This window comes from Dipteris shenzhenensis, chromosome 20, assembly GCF_047967505.1.
Source record: "Dipteris shenzhenensis isolate YYH24624 ecotype China chromosome 20, Dip_SZ_1.0, whole genome shotgun sequence".
NCBI classification, from domain to species: Eukaryota; Viridiplantae; Streptophyta; class Polypodiopsida; order Gleicheniales; family Dipteridaceae; genus Dipteris; species Dipteris shenzhenensis.
Genome location: NC_141615.1, coordinates 44,286,688 through 44,307,893, shown reverse-complemented (window position 1 = coordinate 44,307,893; position 21,206 = coordinate 44,286,688). Strand labels below are relative to the sequence as shown.

Genomic DNA, 21,206 nt, shown 5'->3' with positions numbered 1-21,206 from the left:
AAACTTTTGAGTGAGGAACATACCCATGTACAGATGGTCACTCTCAGGATCATCAATAACCTCAATAAGCTTCACAATATTTGGATGATCCAGTTTCTTCATTATAGATACCTGAGCATCATGTCAAGTTGTACATTTGTGAGGTGCACACTCTCACAACCATTACAAGGATGTTGAAACTAGAGATAAAATGCCAAGCCTATTCCCAAACTTGGAATCCTAAGGACAAACAAAGTGTTTAAGGTTTGCACTTCACAATACCCCCTCAAACATAAACGTTGCCATAGCATTGACTGCATACAGTTGGGTCTCTACTTATAAATGCAAGCAAAAATAGGTACAGGTCGGCTAATAATGTTCGTCAAGTTTAATAATGTTCCTCAAGTTTAGTATTCTGCATGTATAAACAAACGAAGATGCTGGGTTCCTATACTTGTTTTGAGGCCTCTTACTCTTATAAATTAGCCTTTTTTTATGGCAGGTTTTGCCTCATTTAAGGACAGAGATGAAGATGGACTTTATTACAAAAAGAGCAGTATTTAATGCCACAGCCAGAGAAGTACCTCTCTCAAGACATCTGTCAAGGCAGTCTCTGATGGAGTGACCTTAATTTTACGGAGGCGAGACTTGTGAAATATCTATTAGAAGGTACAAATAGCAACAGGAAGCATGAGCACACCATTCCAAAAAACTTAACCTCGACGCTCATCATCACAACATCAATAATATAACTGAAAAATAAAACGAGAAAAATGTTTGTTTTTCACCATCCTCAAAAAAAGGCTCTCAAATACATGCTTCAACAATTCCAACACGACAAATGAAAAATCTGACACTACCTTATTCTAGAAAGTCTCAACTTGTCAAATTGCGAATTGTCAAAAAAAGAAAGTAGCAAAAAAATTTAGCCTTTGAATGATCACAATAATGAAGTACTACTTTGAATGATCACAATAATGAAGTACTTTTTAAAAAAAAATTAATCATAGAATTGAAGTACCAAACACAGAACATTCGACTATGCCTCTGTATAGGGCAACATTAAGTAAACACAACACACAAAAATACCGAGTCCCACAAAGCCACTGGCTTGCTTAGGTTTGGATTCATCATTGATGACAAACATTCGACTTCTCCTGCATGTTAGAAATTTGCCTTCTATCGTGTCACCAGGTGGGGCTTCTCCCAAGAAAAATAAAGAATAATCTTTATTAGAATTAACTTTGGTCAAAGAATGGTTAAGTTAATTAACCAAAAGTAAGTTTTATTGTTTTACTTTTGCTTTGCATCAGTAAAAAGAGAACTATGGGGACGCCCACAAGGGACTAGAAATAGTCCAAGAACTAGAATGCATGCATTAGATTAACCTTTAACGGGTTAAAGTATTGAATGTTGTTTGTGGCAATGTGTAGGACCAAGGAAAGTGCAAAGAAGCCCTAGAATTAGGGGAAAAGTGCAAAAAGCAGGTCCTACCAAAGGCAAAAAGCATCCAGAAAGTGGACACTTATATGGAGGAGGGCCCCAGCTAGGCAGACAAGCAGAAAAAGCAGCAAAAGCAGCAGAAAAAGCTAGAAAGCTTGATTTTTGTATAAAAGTAGCTTTTAGGAAGAACAAAAGCATAAAATAGCTTTTAAGAAGCACTAAAGCTAGAAATAGCTTTCAGAAAGCAGGTTTAGCTTTTTGCTAGGCCAAGTTTATAAAAGAAGAGCCAAAGAGCTCAAGATCATTCAATTTTGTACTCAGTTCATGCTCTTGTGAAGAGCGAGTTGTACAAAGACTATTTTCTATTGCAATAAAGACCTTCGGGGGGGGCCAGCCCTTCTTTCTGGCCCCTAGTGCTGTGTTCTTGCTTCTCTCCCTCATCTCCCAGCTACTCTACTTGTCGGCAATCACGCTTCAACAAGCTCTTCAAAGTTCCCACGCTTTGTCCAAGTTCCGGTTACAAATTATAGTGCAAGAGCAAATTGCGATTTTCTTCTACAAAGCTTGTCTTGGATTGCGTGCCAGGTTCTTGAGCCCGAGAGTGTTTCCTTTGCTGCGATTCTGTGCCAGAGTGTTCCTTTCACTGCGATTTTGGTTTCTACGCGAGGATTGAAGCCCGTAAGCGCCTGCAAACCATGCACGGGAGCCCAAGAGGAATTTGCAATTGGTTTGAGGGCTGTTCTTTGGTTTAGTTACAGTTTCATATCGTCTCTTCAAGGATCCTTTCCAGAATGTATAGTTCCACCATTCATTTGCAGTTCTCGTTGGTCAAATGAGCGTTTGGGTCAAAGATGAGAATATGCACTTCTCTTAGGACTCGTAGCCTCAACATGCAAAGTGATCAAGTTTTGAGAGGATGAACTTTCTTGTTAATTTTGTGTCCAGTAGTCTGAAGATCGAAGGCAAAACGTATATTTTGGAGGTGTACATCTACATTTGCTTAACATTGTCAAGCCTTTCTATTTATGATTAAAACGAGGGGGCTTCTGCATAGATTAGGCTATAAATAAATTCTTAACTTTCCATCTATTTCATGCATCTCTGTGGAATGTGTTGTTGAGAGACCACGCTCAACATCATGTGATTACATGTGAATAGCACTAACACTTATAGAGTGCTATAAACGAAAGGGTTGAATGCGCTAAATCTTTGGTCTCATCCAGGTACCTTACACAGCATACGTTTATCGCTAGAGACCCATACTCAAACTCTTTTTGCAAACAACAGCATGCAGTTTTGGCATGCCCTTTAGTTCACCTCAAATGTTTACATTGAAGCAATAGATTCATCCTTAAGACACAGAAACGCAATATTAGTTTGCTACTCATATTACCTCAGATCCACAAAGTGAGTCCACAGCATACATACAAGCTCAAGCTTCCAACGGTCACATCATAGATTGAAAATTATGATATTATCTAGTTTCCTCGAGAATAGTTGTAAATTCACGAGCTTCGATGAGTATAGCTTAGACTAGATTTTATAAAATCTTCAAGCACCCCAAGGGTCCTAAGCGGAATTTAATACAATCGTATCATCTCTCTCTCTCTCTCTCTCTCTCTCTCTCTCTCTCTCTCTCTCTGGACTCAAACCCCCTGGCCCATCTCGGGGCTCGGCTCAACAACTCCGTGCTAGGCTGAAAACCCCCCAGCCCATCTCAAGGGTTAATACAGCAGGGAGAGGGGTTATTCAAAATGCACATGCCAAGATAGATACACCCAAGATGCCAAGATCAAAGCATTCACCCATGTGAAGCCCTTGTTTGCATGTGTTGCAAGTTTTTCCCCGACCTCCCCAATGTGCGAAAACACATCAGGGAACGAAGCCCCCGATCCAAAAGAGTGTGTGTACCATTTAGAACTTGGAAGTCCAAGAACTCAATCTTCGACTTGCAGCTCTTGAAAGGAAAGTCCACAATCTAGAGGGTAATGGAAAGCAAGAAGTCATCAACAAGGTGCTGCACCAGTGCAACTTATCCCCACCAACACCACAACTGGTCTCTAAAGTGCCAGAAATTGTCAACACTAAAGTAAAATACATGAAACAGGAGGTGACAGCAGACGTGAACAGTAAAGTAAGCAAAGCTGACCCATACAAAGAAGTGAAAAGACAGGATACCAAAGAAGTCAACAAGTTGATCCTACGTTGATAGATCCAAAAATAGCTTTTTTGCACTATACATATTGGTGAGTAGGCACATAGATGTACACATTTTAGTTTTGGTGCGGGTTTGGAGATACAAGAGACTCTTTTTTTGGAACTTTGATGAATGGTTGTAAATATTTCAAGATAAATAAATATATGCCTTTTGCAGGGATGCATGGAAAATGATGAGAAGCAATGTGGATACACCAGTATCCATGGTATCCAATGTGTGACGAAGTCTTTTGTGAGTGACTAGATATATGTTCTTTTGTTACCCTGTGTCATGGGTTTCCTTTGTTATGCGTGGTTTCCATTTGTTGGGGATCATATGAGTTTCCCATGTGTCAAGGATGGGTTCATTATATGTGATAGATTGTGGACAAGTGCTTGTTTGAAAGGGATGTGTATTAAGTGAGTATTTGGGGGCATTTTTTGCCTTGGTGTATGTTTTCTGGGAAAGGGAAAAAGAGTGGTTTAATGCATGTGGTGAGGTGGCCAACCACTGTGGGAGTTATGCATGGATGTTGCAAGGTGGCTACGTGGTCAGGTGAAACACTCAAAGGAAGAGGGGAGCTGCCATAGTACGTGGTGGAAGGTTGCTAGAGTTTCCAAATGGATGATGGAATTCGTGGCTGTCTCAAAGGAAGTGGTTGGCATGCAAATGAGAGGAGGAGCCTAACATCAACGGGCAAGAGTGCAAAGGCAAGCAATAGAGAGAAGGATTTTATACGGGGAGAAGCATTCCAGCGAGTCAAGTTTTTTCTTCGATGATGGATGTCCTAAGGGAATTGGGCTCTCATCGTGGAGTAACGGAAGACTGCTATAAATGATTGGCAATCAGGAAACGCTGAAACTTTGATCAATATTCAAAAGAATACCTCGACGTGGTTGTGATGATCTGCGTGATGATCTGTGGAAGATCATCCTAAAGGAATTGGTCGACTTCCTGCTTGCGTCTATTGCTGATTTTAATCTTGAGTGATCTTGTGCTGGGTCACGTGTAGATACGCTTGTGTGGATGGGCTGATTTGCCTTGAAGATTTTCGAATATGATATTTCAGTTTGGTGCTGGACTGTGATTGCTGAAGAGTCTCTCTACCATGACGTAAGGAGATGGTTGTCCTTGGGTAGTAAATGAAGAGATCTTCTTCATGTCATCGCACTTTTATGGTCTACCTGATGACGCAAGTTCATGGCAGATTTGCAGTTTTCTCTTGATGAGGAGAGTAGAAGCCGGCTCTATTTAGTACGACCTGATTGTTAGAATTATTATTATATTCTAGGCAGTGGCCAATGTAATGTAATAAGTGGGTTAGGGGCAGTTTTCCCTCAAAGAGGTTTTTTCCCCTAACCAAGGTCTAATCTCTAACTACGGTTAGTAATTAGATAGGGTCACTTAGACAAAACCCTCATCTCTTTCATTGTACTTCACTTCAGTTTAGTAGATTTTGGAAAGTGAACTACGTTCAGCTCACTCTCTCCATTTTGCTCACTCTTGCTCTTGCTTCCTTAATTTCTCACATTTGGTATCAAAGCAGCTCTCCTTCCTGGACCTACTCCTTGCTACTTGCTCTCCTCTTCCAACTCCCGCATTTCAGCTCCATCGTCAAGCTTTCTACCTCACGTATAGCCCTGTACATTCCATACGACTGTACCGATTCTGTACCAGCTACCTACTCCCGTCCGTACATCGCATTCCATACAATTGCGCAGAACTCCGCCCGCACAGTTCGTACAAGTTTCACCATACAGCCATACAATTCCGTCTGTACACTTGCACCATCCGTACAACCGTACGGACTAGCATTCCGTACTGTCCTTTTTGTACATGTTGCTTCCGTACAGTCGTCCGTACACTATACGGATTCCGTACAGCTATGTACTGGCAGCTTGTTGCAGGCTGAATGTGTCTGTCATTTTTTGGCAAAGTTCATTTGCAGGTTCAGTTGTGCATTCAGCCATTGTTTGGCTTAGCTTTTGGGAGCACATTTGGAGCTTTAGCAGACATAGCAGTTGGTCTGCAAGTTTTGGAGAAATTTGGGGCTTTTGCAATTACACTGCAAGTTTGCAGTGAAATTTGGGGCTTTTGCAAGCAGAGTGCAATTTGTGCAACATTTGGGGCTTTCATATCATTTTCCCTCTTTTGTATGCAATTTCCCACAAGAAATTGGGGCTTTTGCATTTGGGTTGCAACTTTGCAGGTAAAAGAGCATTTTGGAAGTTTGTAAGCATTTCTGGACTCAATACAAATCTATTCGCAGACTTTTGCCACTTTTTGCAGATTCTATTTGCAGATTTTTGGGCATTCAACAGAGCATTGTGGTGCATTTTGAGCCTTGGATAGGTTGTGACAGGTATGGGCACATGAGCTATGGCAACTTAATGACACTTCAGAGGCATGATATGGTTGATGCATTGCCTCCTTTAGAGTCGTCTCCTCCTCATGCATGTGAGGGTTGCATCCTTGATGAGGACACCTGCTTTTGGGGGTTATCTTTATTTTGTTACATTCATAGATGACTTCACCAACTACACTTGGGTCTATGGTCTCAAGGCAAAATCAGAAGTATTTATGCATTTCAAACACTTTGTGGCTATGGTTGAGAATGAGACACGACTCAAGGTGCAGACACTTCGCACAGATCGAGGGGGAGAGTATATGTCTCATGAATTTGAGGCATTTTTTAAGGAGAAAGGTATCACGCATCAGCTTACAGTGAGGATCAATGGATGTCACACTTTACAGCCAGGCTATTGGATGCCTCATCTAATTGTGCAATACATGGCCCAATATACAATATGCAGTATCTCAGGTGAGCAGATATATGCACAATCCAAAGACAACACATTGGCAGGTTGTAAAACGCATATTCGGATATTTGCAAGACACAAAGTCTTTTGGCTTGATGTTTCCCAAGCGGAGTGACTTGCAGATGCATGCTTACAGTGATTCAGATTGGGCTAGAGACTATGATACCAAGCAGTCCACTAGTGGTAATTGTTTCTTTTTAGGCAACGCTTGCATTTCTTGGCTAAGCAAGAAGCAATCTACAGTGGCTACTTCCTCATGTGAAGCTGAGTACAGGGCAGCTTTCACAGCGACAATTGAGTGTGTTTGGCTGCGATGTTTGTTCGCTGATCTTCATCTCATATTGGAGGGTCCTCTCCAATTCTCACTGATAGTCAGAGTGCTATAGCAATGGCAAAGAATCCTATGTTTCATGCTTGCATGAAGCACATTGAGGTTCATTATCATTATGTCAGAGAGAAGTTCATGCATGAGAGATCAGTATGATCTATGTGTCAACACATGACAATGTTGCAGACATCTCCACCAAAGCACTTCCACATGAGAAGTTTGAGGCATTTCGCAATGCCCTAAACTTATCTCCTTTTGGTGATTAATCACTACCTTGTACACCACATTGGCACTGCAGGGGGATGTTAGAATTATTATCATATTCTAGGCAGTGGCCAATGTAATATAATAAGTGGGTTAGGGGCATTTTTCCCTCATAGAGGTTTTTCCCTCTAACCACGGTCTAATCTCTAACTACAATTAGTGATTAGATAGGGTTTTGTCACTTAGACAAAACCCTCATCTCTTTCATTGTACTTCACTTCAGTTCAGTACAATTTGGGGAGTGAACTATGTTCAACTCACTCTCTCCATTTTACTCACTCTTGCTCTTGCTTCCTTTATTTCTCACACTAATCTGAGACAAGAAGAAGTTCGTGAAGATGTTCGTGGTTGGTTCCTGATGAAGACACTGACAATTTCTCACCTTTGAGTTGTGGATTCATTTTTCTACATATCTGATTATCCATTGTCCTAATAAGAGTGTTCGTGGCAGATTCTCTACCCTGAGGTTGTCATTTCATTTGGGATTGGCACTTGTTCGGTATTTTGAGTGTTGTTAGGATTGATTGAAGCGAGTTTGTGAATGATACGACCACTGTGATTGGATCCATGCTCTAGATGATGTGCTAGGCCCTGTTTCTTGGGGCCATTCCACATTGCTATACTGATTCCATGATGTCTCCGCCACCATATTTCTTAGTTTGATAGATATATGAACTTCTTCAATATTGTTTCTTTTTTTGTTGTATCATCTTTTTGGCGATCCTGCTCGGGACAAACACTGTGGGTGTTGGATTGAGATTGTGTACAGTCAAGACAAGACATCGTAGAAGGGATGGGAGAGGTTTAATATGTATTTTTTGTGGTTTGGCTGCGGAGTGTTGCATGATGGGCTGAACTACTCGTATGCGGGTAATTATCTGCAAGGAGTGTGGTAGGTGTGGACACACAAAAGCCAAATGTTTTGATTATTCACTTCGAGTGATCCGTCTTCGAGCAATAATTAAGAGAGTTCTTAAGGAGATTGCCCTGAAGAAAAAGAATGCTAAGTTAAAGCCTTACTGAGAAATAGAGCTGTTAGTATTGGGGTGTTTGGTTGATGCTTTTCCAGTTTTTGGAGTTGACAAGATGGCTCATGAATTTCCTAGATTTTATGGGCTACTCAATGAAGACCCTGAAAGATTCATTGAGAGTATGGAGTTTACTGCTTTGATTAAAGACAGGAATGCTCCTGAAGTACTTTTGCATATTCTTTCCTTTTGTTTGATGGGGGAGGCTCGTAATTGGCTTGAAGATTTTCAGGCCAGATGCCAGGATGAGCAAAGGGTACATCGGAATCCGAGTTATGCTGAGGTGAGGGCTGCCTTTATGGCACGGTTTACATGTGTGCGTGATGCTGATGGGTTAGAGAGAGCTGTGTGCTTTGCAGCTGAACTCGCACCAGTCGGTGGATGAGTACTTGGGAAGGTTTTACCATCTTGTGGAATAGATGGCAGATTGCTTTATTGCTAGAGGTGCCCCCTCGTGTAATTAAGAAGGATAGGTTCATAGCTGGATTGAAATCTGAAATTCGGCTTGAGAATGCTCTGAGAGTGGCCAAGGAAAAGGAAAGAAAACAAAAGAAATTGATTCACCTTAACAGTGAGCTTCCTATGGTACAGACGAAGCCTTCAGTTACCTTTTCTGTGATGGATGAGCCACCTAAGTCAGAATCCAAGAAAGAAGAATCAGAACTTATGAAGAATCTTTCTCTCAATTTGATAGCGGGTAGGGGCAGAGGTAGGTCTTCTGCAGGGAGAGGTACAGGTGGATTGCCTTCATCCAATGTTTCAGCTTCTTGACAATCGGGCCGAGCACGAGGGGTTTATGCTTTCAATGTTCAATGTTTTAACTGTGGAGATATGGGTCATTATAGTTCACATTGTGATAAACCACCTTGAGGGGGGAGAGATGTTTCTCCACTGCCACCAGGGCTGAATAACAGGAGTGAAGATCATAGTGTGGAGGTGAAGGAAGCAGGTCAATCGAGTGGTACTAGTAAATTCATTGTTAGGAAAGCTTGTGAGTTTACTTGGAATAGAGGAGGAGGATACAGATGTTATGCCTGCAGGGAAAAGAACCCGTGAAGAAGAAGCCAGCCCAATTGCAAGGCAAGAAGAGCATGCTGAAGAGGTGGTCAATTACCAGAGAAAGAAGACAAGAAGAGCTAAGAATCCTAGAAGGAAATACAAGGTATTTTAGTACCCTATTGGAAGAGAACAAGGGGAATATGATCTAGTGGAAGATCCCTCAAGCAGAAAACCTGATATTACCTTTGGTCAAATGATCAGTCTGTGTCCCAAATTGAAGAAGGAATGGAGGCGTGCTGTGAATCCTGGCAATAGGAGTGCTCGAAAGAAGACGGTAAAGTTGTTGTCTATATCTGAGCTTTCTGATATCTTGCCTTCAGTGGAGGCCTGGCATAAAGGGAGGGGACCTGGTGAGGCATATATTGATGGAGGAGCCCAAATTTGTGTGATTACTCAGATGTGTGCTGAGAAATTGGGATTGAAGATCTGTTCTCCTTCAAGGTATCGGATTCGGATGGCCAATCATGCGAAAGTTAAGACTTTGGGGATTGTGTTGAATTGGATGTTGAAAATTTTAAGGTGCATTGCAAGACGGATTTCCATGTGATGCCAGCTGGTTTAGGGGCTTATCATCTTATTCTTGGAAGACCTTGGTTACGCAGGGTGGGGGCAATTCAAGATTGGAAAAATGGGGTGATTACTGTTCATGCTCCTTCAGGTAAGACAATGAGATTTGATATGGTTAGTAGGGCAAAAATTTCTGATCCAAAAAAGGAGGAGGAAGAGGGCAGTGAAAGTGATTCCAACAGTGAAGAAGGAAGCAGCCTTACATCAGAAAGTGATATGCTGATGTGGCTTTTATTGGTGGAGTAGAAAATCTGCAAATAGAACATAAACACGATGGCTCTGGTCTTGCGCCGAGCCTCCTCCAGGAGAACAAGACGCACGAGACCCGTTGACAGACGCCAGCGCCCCATAACCGGCTATGCACTAGCCAGGGCGACATGACATACGAAGGATTACGTTCCGCTCCAAACTTTTTTCTTTTCACTGTCATACCCATATGTATTTGATTATGTATGATCAGACTTAGGATTCAGCATGGGTGATGATGCTCGTTTTAGTAGCTCCACCCTTACTGGAATTTGTATCAGGTTTTCTTTCAATCTCATAGACCCATCGGTCTTCCAAAGACTCTAAAAATCTCTCTCTCTCTCTCTCTCTCTCTCTCTCTCTCTCTCTCTCTCTCTCTCTCTCTCTCGTTGAGCTTCGCCTTTCCGCTCCGCCCAGCCTCCCCCGCTCAGCCTCTCCGCCACTTAGCCTCCCCGCATGCTCTCTCTCCGCCGCCACCGCCTGCCTGCTAGCCGCCGCTTGCTAGCCTAGCCTCTCCACCTGCTAGCCTCTCCATCCGCTAGCCCCCTCTGCCTACTAGCCCCTCCACCGCCACTTGCTGTATAGCTCACCGTACAGGTGGGGTTTTCGTCAGCTAACCAAGCCTTAGGCTGAGCCGAGCCCTTGGCTCAGTCTAAGGTGTTAGCTCAAATAAAGGGGTCACTGATTGCGCAGGTCTTTTTCAATATGGAGTTCCCGAAAACAAAGCTTTTCCCATCAACTCCAGCCACCAAGAAGCCATCCTACACCGCCATGGCATTGACGCCTCCCCCTATGCTCTGACTTATCACAGATTTCAAAGTAAGCTTGATCCACACGAACGGATTTACTTCCTACAGCAAGAACTCAAAGATGCAAAGCTCCGCATTGCCTCCTTGGAGAAGATAGTTTCAGAAATGAAGAATGAATCCCAGCATAGCTGCTAATGTATCAGCTCAAAGTCCCAACACGCTTAAGGAGGCTATGAGACTTGCTAAATTACATGAACCCAAGTATAAGGGTGTGGGTAATGGTCGCTTGGACACCAGCCCTGTCAATAAGCCTAGGTCTCCAGTGATTTCTAAGCAAATGGTGCCTCCTACAACAGCCACTCCTATTCCCAGGTATTCCTCTGTTTATGGCAGCAATGTGGAAAACATCAAACCCTATAGGGCTGAGGATGCAAAGGCTTCAATCACGCCCAGCCCTAAGGAGGAGCCTAATGATACGAAGGATAAAGTGGTGAAACAATTGTCTCAGGTCATCATTGAGGATAAAAAGAAGAAGAATTTGTGCTATCGATGTTGTAAAAAGTGGTCACCAGAGCATAGAAATGTGTGCAAAGTTTAGGCAGGTGCAAAGCTGTGAGCATGATCATTGAAATCAAGGATGATCCCATTTTAGATGACCCTGCAGCAACAGAGCCAGAATTTCATGATTGTGATGGTGAAGGCCAGGGTGATGTTGAGTCTACTCATGGATCCAAAGGGGGGCCTTTCCATTTGACCCAGGTTGATCTACCTTACATGACACCATAATTAATGGTGACTGCCAGCCCAATTTCCCAAGGAGATGCCAACCATGGAGGGTCGAGATTATTGATGCGTACATGGATGTTGGTAGAGATTCAGATGGGAACCCTTGTGTTGATGATGATGATATGTTCTGGGACACTCAATCTGTCATGTACAGCATCTCTCCCGAGGCACTTAAGGGAGCTACAAGTGCCCAAACACTCAGACTTAACTGCGCAATCAATGGTAGACCTGTTCACATTCTGGTTGATAGTGGGAGCACGCGCAACTTCATTAATTCTAAATCTTTCCAAGCAGTAAGGTTACACCTTATCATGGCTTACAAGTACAAGTGGCTAATGGGGAGCATTCTCTCAGTAGGTACTATTGCTAGGCCACTCAGATTCAACTATCATCATTTATACTTTCCAGCTCTGAACATGGGTCCCATAGACATTGTTCTAGGCTGTGATTGGCTAAGATCCCTTGGTGAGGTCACCAAGGACTTTAATCACATGTATATGAGATTCCTGCATAAAGGTGAGGAGGTATTATTTAAGGGTTATGAACCACCTCATCTGTCTATTATTTCTTCAAGAAAGTTGGCAAAGGATCTAAAAAGTGTTTGTGCATCTTATGCTATCCATCTCTCAAAATCTGAGGACGTAAATGAGTCTTGGTTGAGGATCAAGAGATGAAAGAATTAATGTAGCAATATACACATATGTTTGCTGATCGTCCCCATTAACTCCCACCTCAAAGGTACATTGACCACGCCATCACTCTTGAGCCAGGGTCTAAACTAGTGAACAAAGCACCATGCAGGCTGTCAAAATTAGAGAGGGTGGAGGTGGCGAGGCAAGTCTCAAGGAGTTGTTGGATAGAGAGTTCATCACCATGGAGTGATTGCCTATGCAAGTAGAAAGTTGGATACAAAGGAGCTTACCTATCATATATATGACCAGGAGATGTTGCCAATACTTCATGCCATTGAGAATCGGCATCATTAGGTTTATGACAGCCATTTCAAGGTGCAGACTGACCACAAGACACTCAAGTATTTTCTGTCACAAACTAATCTCTGTCCCAAGTAAAGGAGGTAGCAGATTTTGATATTGCAGGGAAGGAGATTATAGTGGCAGATTCTTTATCTAGGATGTGGGCCTGCACCTTAAGCTTCATTACAGAAGTATATAAGGAGTGGATTCATGGAATCCAAGAGGAGTATCTCTCAGATCCTGAGCCTGCAGCTATATTCCACAACCCCTCTTGTGAAGGCCATCCTTATTACAGACTGTACAATGGCTTGTTTTTCTTGTGGAGAATTCCACCTACAAGCTGCTGGTCCTGCAAGAGATGCACTCCTCCCCAATAACTGGTCATACTGGACTGTTTAATACATATGAAAGGATGAAGCAAAGTGTCATATGGAAGGGGCTAATATGTTCAACACTGCAGGCCTTGTCAACAAAACAGGGAACTAAATCTCAGGCCGGCAAGTTTGCTTTAGCCTTTGCCCATTCCAGAGGGTAAGTGGACCCATATTTCAATGGACTTCATAACCAGTCTGCCTGTGACAGCTAGGGGCTGGAATAGTATCTTTGTTGTTGTGGAAAGGCTCACTAAGGCAGCACCTTTTATACCTAAAAAGACACAATCCTCAGCCTCTGCTCAATTCATGGAGAACGTGTTCAAAAACTTCATGGACTGTTACAGGAAATAGTAAGTGGGCCACTGTTGGCAAGAATTGTTCAAGGTAGTGGGTACACTTCTCACTCCAAGTACTGCTGACCACCCACCGATGGCCATTCTGAGAAGGTTAACAGGTAGCTAGAGGAGTACGTAGACATTTCTGTTTTGATACCAGGCCACATGGGACAGGTGGTTGCACTTGGCTGAGTTTTGCTATAACACTACCAAGCACACCTCTATAGGGATGAGCCAATTTGAGGCCATGTATGGTACAAAGTCCATGTTCCCTATTTACTGTTTTTGATGGAGCTATGTCTAACCAGCAAGCCATTGATGATTTGGTACATATAACATCCCTACTTCAGCAATGCAAGGACCACATGGTGAAAGCCCAAGCACGCATGAAGGCATATGCAGATGATCATAGGAGGGAGCTTGCATTTGAAAAAGGGGATTATGTCTTCCTCAGGCTCCATTAGTCTAGTTATGCTTTATTGGAAGGGAACACCAATACTAATTGGGCCCACAATATTATGGACCCTACAAGGTGTTGCAAAGAATTGGGGAGGTTGCCTATAGGTTGGAGCTGCTCCCTTCATCAAGGATTCATAATGTGTTCCATGTCTCCCTTTTGAAGAAATACTGGGGGCCTACAGATCAGGTTATGGAAGAGCTTCCTCCCAGGGATGAAGAGAGCCACATACAGTATATACCCAAGAGCATTATTGGATTCCAAGACCATATTCTCAGAAATAAGTCCTACATTGAGCACTACATCAACTGGCGGGGTTTACCAAATAATGAGTCATCATGGCAGCCATCTTCCATAATGAATCAATCTCCTTATCTGCTCAGCTGATGCTTTGGACAGATATCCAGCTGTGTGGAGCTGCAGAGATTTTATACCTACTGATCTCCTACTGCTCCACCATCATTGTCGCTGCAGTTCAGCATGCACTAATGGATCTATTGACAGCTGCAGCAAAGAATGCTCACTGGACTCACTGTTACATACATGCTCTGATCAGCTATGAGCTTATCTTCTTCAATCTATTGTTGTAATTTCTTTTTACAGCACTCTTGCAAATTTGAGGGAAATTTTCCTTTGGGCAGGGTGGACTGTAACAAAGGTCAAATTTACTTAGTTAATTTCTAGTCTAGTCAGCCTTTAAATGGCTTTGTAAATACATACTACTTTAGTAGGGTGGCCTAATATTGCCACATGGCATCCTAGGGTGGTGCCTATACCTACAAAAGGGGACGCTGTACTCATTCTTAAAATGCAATCTAACATTCATTTACAGCTGAGCCATGTTTTGCTCAAAGCTGAACTAGGATATCTTATCTTAGACTAGGAATCTACATCCTAGCCTGTTGCCTGTGCAGCCCCTCACAAGCCAAAGATTCCCTCCACGTTTCCAGGTCTTCCTAATGATTTGCAACTGAATTCTTATAATTACATGATGTTCTGTCCTTTCACTATAGCTGCTACCTCTTGGGCTAGTTTAGCTAAGGACTAGGGCTTAATTAGCTAGGCTGTGAGCCGGCTTAGCTACAAAGGGGGGCAGGGAGAGGGAAAAGGGGGGGGGGGTCGTGAGCTGGCTGTGAGCTGGCTTAGCTACAAAGGCAGAGGGAAAGGGGGGGGGAGAGGGGTCGCGTGGGGGAGAGAGAGGAGTTTTTACTCTTGCCTGAGCTCCTACTAGCTCTGCTCTACCATCCCCCCTACAATTGCCACTTCCTACCCGCCGCCATCCGCCATCCTTTTCACCCATCTCTTCTGTTTTGAGCTTTCAAATGGCAGCCCAACCATGGGCTTCTTCCTGCCCCCTCACTTTTATTTGTCTCGCCTCTGCCTTCCCCAATTTCTTGCCCCTCTTCTGCACTCCAAAGATGTACCCTCCTCACCCATCATGCTCCCTCCCTTTCTGGTTGTCACCCCACGGTCCCCTCCCTTTGTCGGCTTACCCTGGGCCCTCTTTTGATCAGGCTGGTTGAGGGATCTTTTGCCTTCCCCCCTTCTTTATTTTTCCTCTTGCTCCTCTCCCCTCTGGACTCTTTCCTTTCCACTATGATCCCGACCCATCCATTCTCACTCTGACCACCCGCCCCTCTTCCAAACCCCAACCTCCACCCGCTTGTAGCCCCCTGGTTAACCACCTGATTAGCCCTCCTCTTTGTACCCTTCTGCATCACCTTCCCTTGTCAATCCACTCATGTTTCTTTAGGATCTTCACCTTCATCTAAGTTTGACCATACAACTTCTTCATCACCAAGCTCTCCCCCTTCCTTCAAATGCCGAGCCACCTGACACCCTGGAACTACAAAGAGGTTTCGGAGATGTATCCCTAGCCTATAGGTACCCGTGATGATTTTGCAGCCCTTGAAAGGGGCACCATAGGAGAAATCAAGAGCTCCATCCACCCTTCAGGGATTTTTAACTTTGCAGCCACAAGAGGGGAGTGGTGGACTTCGGACCTCTCTGACCTTCTCATAAATGCCCTCATGATGTAGATGCTAGAAGATTGGTTGGGCCACTAGCTAATGGACCATGGAGGGCTACCCATAGTCCCGAATCAGACAGGGGCAGTCAATTCTATGCTGTCCTGGCCGGAGAACATCCCAGCATTGCTTTTGAAGAAGCCTCAAGGCAAGGATGCAAGGCAAGTCAGCTTGATTATTAAGTTGGTTGAGCAATTTGCAACAATTCGTAGTCCATATCTCCTCCCATCTGTTAACATCATGGCATTCAGTGAAACAAGCAATCTTGGAAAAAGTAACATATAAGCCAACTTGTCTAGCTTCCCCCAAGTCGAATGGATGTGGAAGCTAGCCCATTGCTAATTCATTTCGGGAAAAGTCTGGCATGAACCATAATATGTGGGCAGATATTTTGAACCTGCCCTCACTAACTTTACCAACAGGGTAATGATGCTTGATGTGTGAGCAGATATTCTCAAGCTCTCATAAACTTTAGCGGCCCTGTAATTTGAAGGCTTACAGAACATAGGCATGGGTCCAACATAATGCATTTTAGAGGCCAATCTTGACGAACAGCATTTATCCAATGAATTGCATGCATCACACAATCAATTAAGTAGATAAAGTTTCTAAGTCAAGGAGATGTTAATGCGTTTGGTGTATGCATGAAGTACTTCCATTAACCATAGAAAATTGCAGATATGGCGCCATCTTATTCCGTGGTTACAACACTAATTTTTTCCCCAATCATTCATTAAAACAGATACATGTGGAAATTACCATGAAAGAAGGCTCACAATTATATACAGATTGTCCAAAAGCCAAATAAAAGAAGTATTATTTACACACATTTACTTCATTGATGAAAGCCTATCAGGCAGCCTCTGAATGTTAATCTTATGATTTAAGAAGTTTCGGATTCACCTTTATTGCGTAAAGCTTCCCATCTACTTTGCTTCGATGTAGAACCTGCTACAGCCATACATTTTAGTACTAATACTGAAAGATCTAATAAACTAGAAAACATGGACGATGTACATTTACTAGCCCAAGAAGGGAAAACCTACACTAAAAATATCATTTGATCTAGAGAAATCAATCGCTTCTTGAATGCACACTAGCAGTGACACCACTTATACTGAATGGAAGAAGGAATTGCAAACTAACCACTTTGCTGTAACTTCCAGTTCCAATGTTTCCTTCCCTAACATACTCATTGATCATTTTCTTGCCAGTAGAATCCTGCCACAAGGAAGTCTTGTGAAATAAATCACACAGCATCTCATATGTCAACACTGCACCTTGCAAATAACCCAATAACCCAACAGATGACTAAGAACCAAGTTTTAAGAAATGTAAATCGCATACATACTTGTACAATAATGCCAAAAATCAAAAAGCATACGTAAGTAAATGATGATAGTATAAAAATTTACCAAGAATCATGTTCATGCCAATGGTGGACAAGCTGAGACGAGCATGACCAATCGCAGCACAAGATATATTTTGCTTGGCAAAAAAGTAGATTATCTTCCCATATTAAATGTTACCAAGGGTAGAGCAAACTCCAAGGTGGAAGTACGTTGCAGTAATCCAACTGTGATATTATATAAGTTGACAAGAGAGATTTATAAACATGTAAATTACAAGAAGATTTCAGTAGGCATTCTTTGGAGTATATGCATGTGGGTATCTCAAATAGCAGGTACAGCCATCACTTTCAAATATTAGGGGGTTATAGATTATCTCCCAAAAAAATGTATGAAGGGTGCGCAAGCATTTCAACCTGCCTTCAAGAGCTAAAACTTTTCCTTGAGTTTCACAGTTCCCAGCTTGAGAGTGGCAAGCTCGTTTCCATTTTCAAATTTAGCTCTCTCATCCTCCGAGGATACTGGAACCTTTATCCTTCATTCCTCCCTATGCCTTCTTTAAGGTGGGTGATCTCTCATCAGTTTCTGAATCATTTAGCATCCCAAGCTTCCACCAGTTGTTATAGAAGACTGGCATCAGAATTTAATCTTTCTCCAGCAAAAGACTTGCATTACTGTCCTCTGTCTTAGTGGGTTTCTCCCATTAGCGCTGCATTCTCCATAAATATCGTTTCGATTTCATCATTTAATACTTTCATTGCTGTATTTGTCCCTCTTGCCATTCATCAATTATGCCATGCAAATCATGGCAATTCACTGTACAATTCTCTGTGTCAACCTGGTTGATTCATTGATGAAGACTTCTCCTTGATGCCCCACATGGATGTTTTTTTGGGGGGAACAAAATAACTTTATTGAGTATGACCAAAATACATGGTGTCGGGATAACATCTTGTGAAAACCCACAATTACATCAAGTAGACATATGGGTGTCATTTTAATCCATAACCTCTCAAGGCGATAAGAGCGTGAATAACCTACCATACCAGTCCCTTTTCTGCCTGCCAGAGAAATGGCATGCAAATGAGGAAAATACATCAAAATTTGACCTGATTGTCTGGCATTTATATGCACATGGACTTTCGTATGCCTAAAGAGCTCTGAGTTGGGATTCCAAGGCTCCAATCTGCTGCCAACCCAGACTCTGTGCACACCCTTCAAGGCTGCTGTCCAGCTCTGTACGACTGCAGGCAAGGTTTTGACCTGCATCACCAGGAAAGGCAGGCCCCTTTGGGTCCACACCCTCAATAGCAGACCTCTTGCTTAGTGTCTGGCATGAGGGCTTCCAAGCCATCATGGCCAAAGAAGGGGGGTAGGCAGGCCATGACTGCAAAGCCGGCCACAACCTGCAGATGGGACCAAGAGAGAGAGAGAGAGAGAGAAAGAGAGAGAGAGAGGGGAAGGAACTTGATGCTTAGAGAATAAAAGGTGTCCATCATCGAAACAACTATTTATCCAGGTGTCAAACTCTGCAACCTGTGTTGTGGTTGTATGCAGCTTCGTATGGCTAAACTATATTCAAATCTTATAATTCTTGGGGAACGCACGTTAGGAAGTAACGGAAGAAAGGGGGGGAAGGGCGAGAGGGAGGGAGTGAGATAACTAGCTTGCTTTGCATGTGAGCCCGTTCACTCTATTTTTAAATAATCATGACAACCACTCAAAAACCTGCCTTATGTTTTCCCTGCTGCCAATAGACAAGGTATAAAATATCTAATGCCAGCCAGCTTCTGCATGCCTTACCTCAGGCTTGGTTTTGAATCCAGAAAAGGTGATCCTTTTGTGAACACTTAACATATCAGGTTATGCATTAAAGAATTGGTACAAGTGATTGCCTTTCCGTGTGCTTAGGCAGCAATTGCACGGGTGAGAAATGCAGCTCTTTTTCATTCGGGGTACTCGATTAATTTGCAAACAAAGACATAAGAAAGCCTTGCAAACACACTCGTCTCACACAGCAAAAAACAATGAGGACAATGAGCATTCATTTAAGCAAATCCATTTCAGAACATAAACGAATCATGATCGAACTCTTGCCAATGTTCAGAAAGCCCACCAGTTCTATGATCAGAAATGAGAAACTAAAAGGGGGAATCGTCGAACCCAGGAAAGCGAATCATTCTGAGCCCATCATGGTAATAAAGAATGTTCTTCTAGACAAGCCTGATTACCTCACCCCGAATTGCTCGACGGGTCTCCTTCACAGGCAACACAGATCCGTGGCAATCATCACCGATGCCAATTCCCTCTGGGATTGCTAATTCTTTGTAGGGCAGGTTGCTTTGAGACTCATCCAGAGCATGCTTGTTAACGATAGTTGCGTTAGAAGGGTTCTCAGGAAAAGAGGCCACGAAGTGGTTGACAGATGCAATTGCAGGCTGCTTTGCCCCATTTTTACAGGCCTTCTCAACTTCTTCCATAGAGCAACCAAGTAGATGCTCTTGTGATGAGCCCCTGCAATAGTTAGGGGTTGTAGATTTTGGTTCCTCTCTGGGCTTTCCCCATAAAAGGATATCGAAGCAGCTACAGCAACCCATTCCTTATCTTTATTTGAAAAACCAAAAAGGAGACGCTAAGTTGCTGGAAGTCTCAAAACATAAGATTTCAGGATCACAGAAAACTGAAAGCTTAATCTGCTAATGAACCCCAAAACTCCCCTAAAATCTGTCGGGGTAAAAAATTTCAAGGCCATGAGAAGAGAAGGCAAGTCAGAAATTGGATGTCAATGGGTGCGGAGAGCACAATGTTGGCGGAGCAAGAAGATGCAGGGGAGAGGCGAGCAATGGTATGGAATGGCAGGATGGCAGAGAAGGCATAAAAAATCGGATGGGCTGCAAAGCCAAAAAAGCGTGAGATGGGTGGTAACGAGGAAATGCATCGCCACTTTTTGGCAAAAGGGCAGGGGCAGCAAAAGCAGTTGACAACGAGATCCAAAGAAAAGGTAGGTACTAGCAAGTCGAGTGCGATGTGATCCGCACGAACAGAGCTCGACAGAGAGCACAATTCGATTGGCAGTAAGAAGCTCGTGTTGGACCTTTCAGCTTGCTTTTCAAATTTTCGAAAGCTTGCAAATCCAATTGAGCTTTTCACATCACCAAGTACTTTCACAAACACAATTCGAGGTCCACCCCAAGTGTCATCACGCTCCTAGCTCATGGCGGTGTCTCACTTGGAGGCAATGAAATGTGCCAATCATGTAGCCTCCGGGGCTAGCTTATGGCACCCACATCTGATTGGTGTCGCATGTGGAGGCGATGGCATGTGCCAATCATGTAGCCACCGAAGGCGTTGGCTACGGAATGGGCCATCTTTTGTGTCCGTTTCGAGCCCGCCCCTCCAATCGGGCCAACTAGGATGATAGCCCTTCACGCCACCTTTTGGAGGATGGTGAGTGAACCCAACCTCAGAGGCCTTGCCCATAGTAGGGAGAGTGATCGTGCGACACTCTCTTCGCATGGTGGTATCGCCATGGATGCCATCCCCCTCTCAACGCTAGTAGTGACTCGAGGTTGGACTACACAGTCCACTATACCTTGGACTGCAAGATGGAGAGTGTCCCACATCATCACTGAACAATTGTAGCAAGTCTAGGGGTACCCTCAGGCACACCCTAGACTATTGGAGGATGGTGCTCCTTATTTATCATGTGCCTTTGGAGAAAACCGCCATTATGACAAAACCATCCCGCGAAGCCGATGTAGAGGGTCCATGGGGAAGGCCTCTTAGCAAAACAAAACACATTAAGAAAAGTGCAGAGCAACGGTAGCTTAGGCAGTTTGGGTTGTCAAACTCCCACTTCAGCTAGCTGCCTACATTCAAATCCCTCAAGGTGCTCCTCTGTTGCATGTCAGTGTAGGTCATGAACTCTTGGCCACTCATCACATTGGCCATGGGTGTGTGAGTGGGAAAAAAGTTTAAGAAAATAGTAGGTCCCCCCAATGTTTTAGGAGCCGATTGGCCTTAGAGATCATGCGAAAGTCCACTTCAAAAAGTTATGCAAAAATACATAAATAAGTGGTTGGAAACAAGTCTGTCTTTGTGGTAATAGTGCAAAGGAGACTTGTGAAGTTACTTGAAATCATTTTCAATGCATTTATCATCTCTTCACAACTCATTAACAATTCTTGTAAATTTAAACCCCCTAAGAGAGGTCTGTTAAGCATGC

At 43.3% G+C, this 21,206-nt stretch overlaps 1 protein-coding gene across 6 annotated transcripts in view; it reads right to left on the bottom strand.

Moving 5' to 3' along the window:
* The window catches only part of LOC147889715 (serine/threonine-protein kinase GRIK1-like), a 42,389-nt gene extending 22,293 nt beyond the window's left edge, over positions 1 to 20,096 (bottom strand). For 3 of the 6 annotated variants that reach the window (XM_087391383.1, XM_087391380.1, XM_087391384.1), the window contains exons 1-5: positions 19,213 to 20,094; positions 16,779 to 16,853; positions 16,536 to 16,580; positions 564 to 638; positions 24 to 111 (exon numbers count right to left, since the gene is read on the bottom strand). In XM_087391383.1, coding sequence (XP_087247509.1) covers positions 24 to 111; positions 564 to 638; positions 16,536 to 16,580; positions 16,779 to 16,853; positions 19,213 to 19,578 — 649 coding nt within the window. In that variant the 5' untranslated portion in view covers positions 19,579 to 20,094. Of the gene's footprint in view, positions 1 to 23; positions 112 to 563; positions 639 to 16,535; positions 16,581 to 16,778; positions 16,854 to 19,212 lie in introns of all 6 variants that reach the window. The other 3 variants (XR_015542873.1, XM_087391381.1, XM_087391382.1) reach the window with 2 other exon arrangements.
* Positions 20,097 to 21,206: the final 1,110 nt, after the last annotated feature.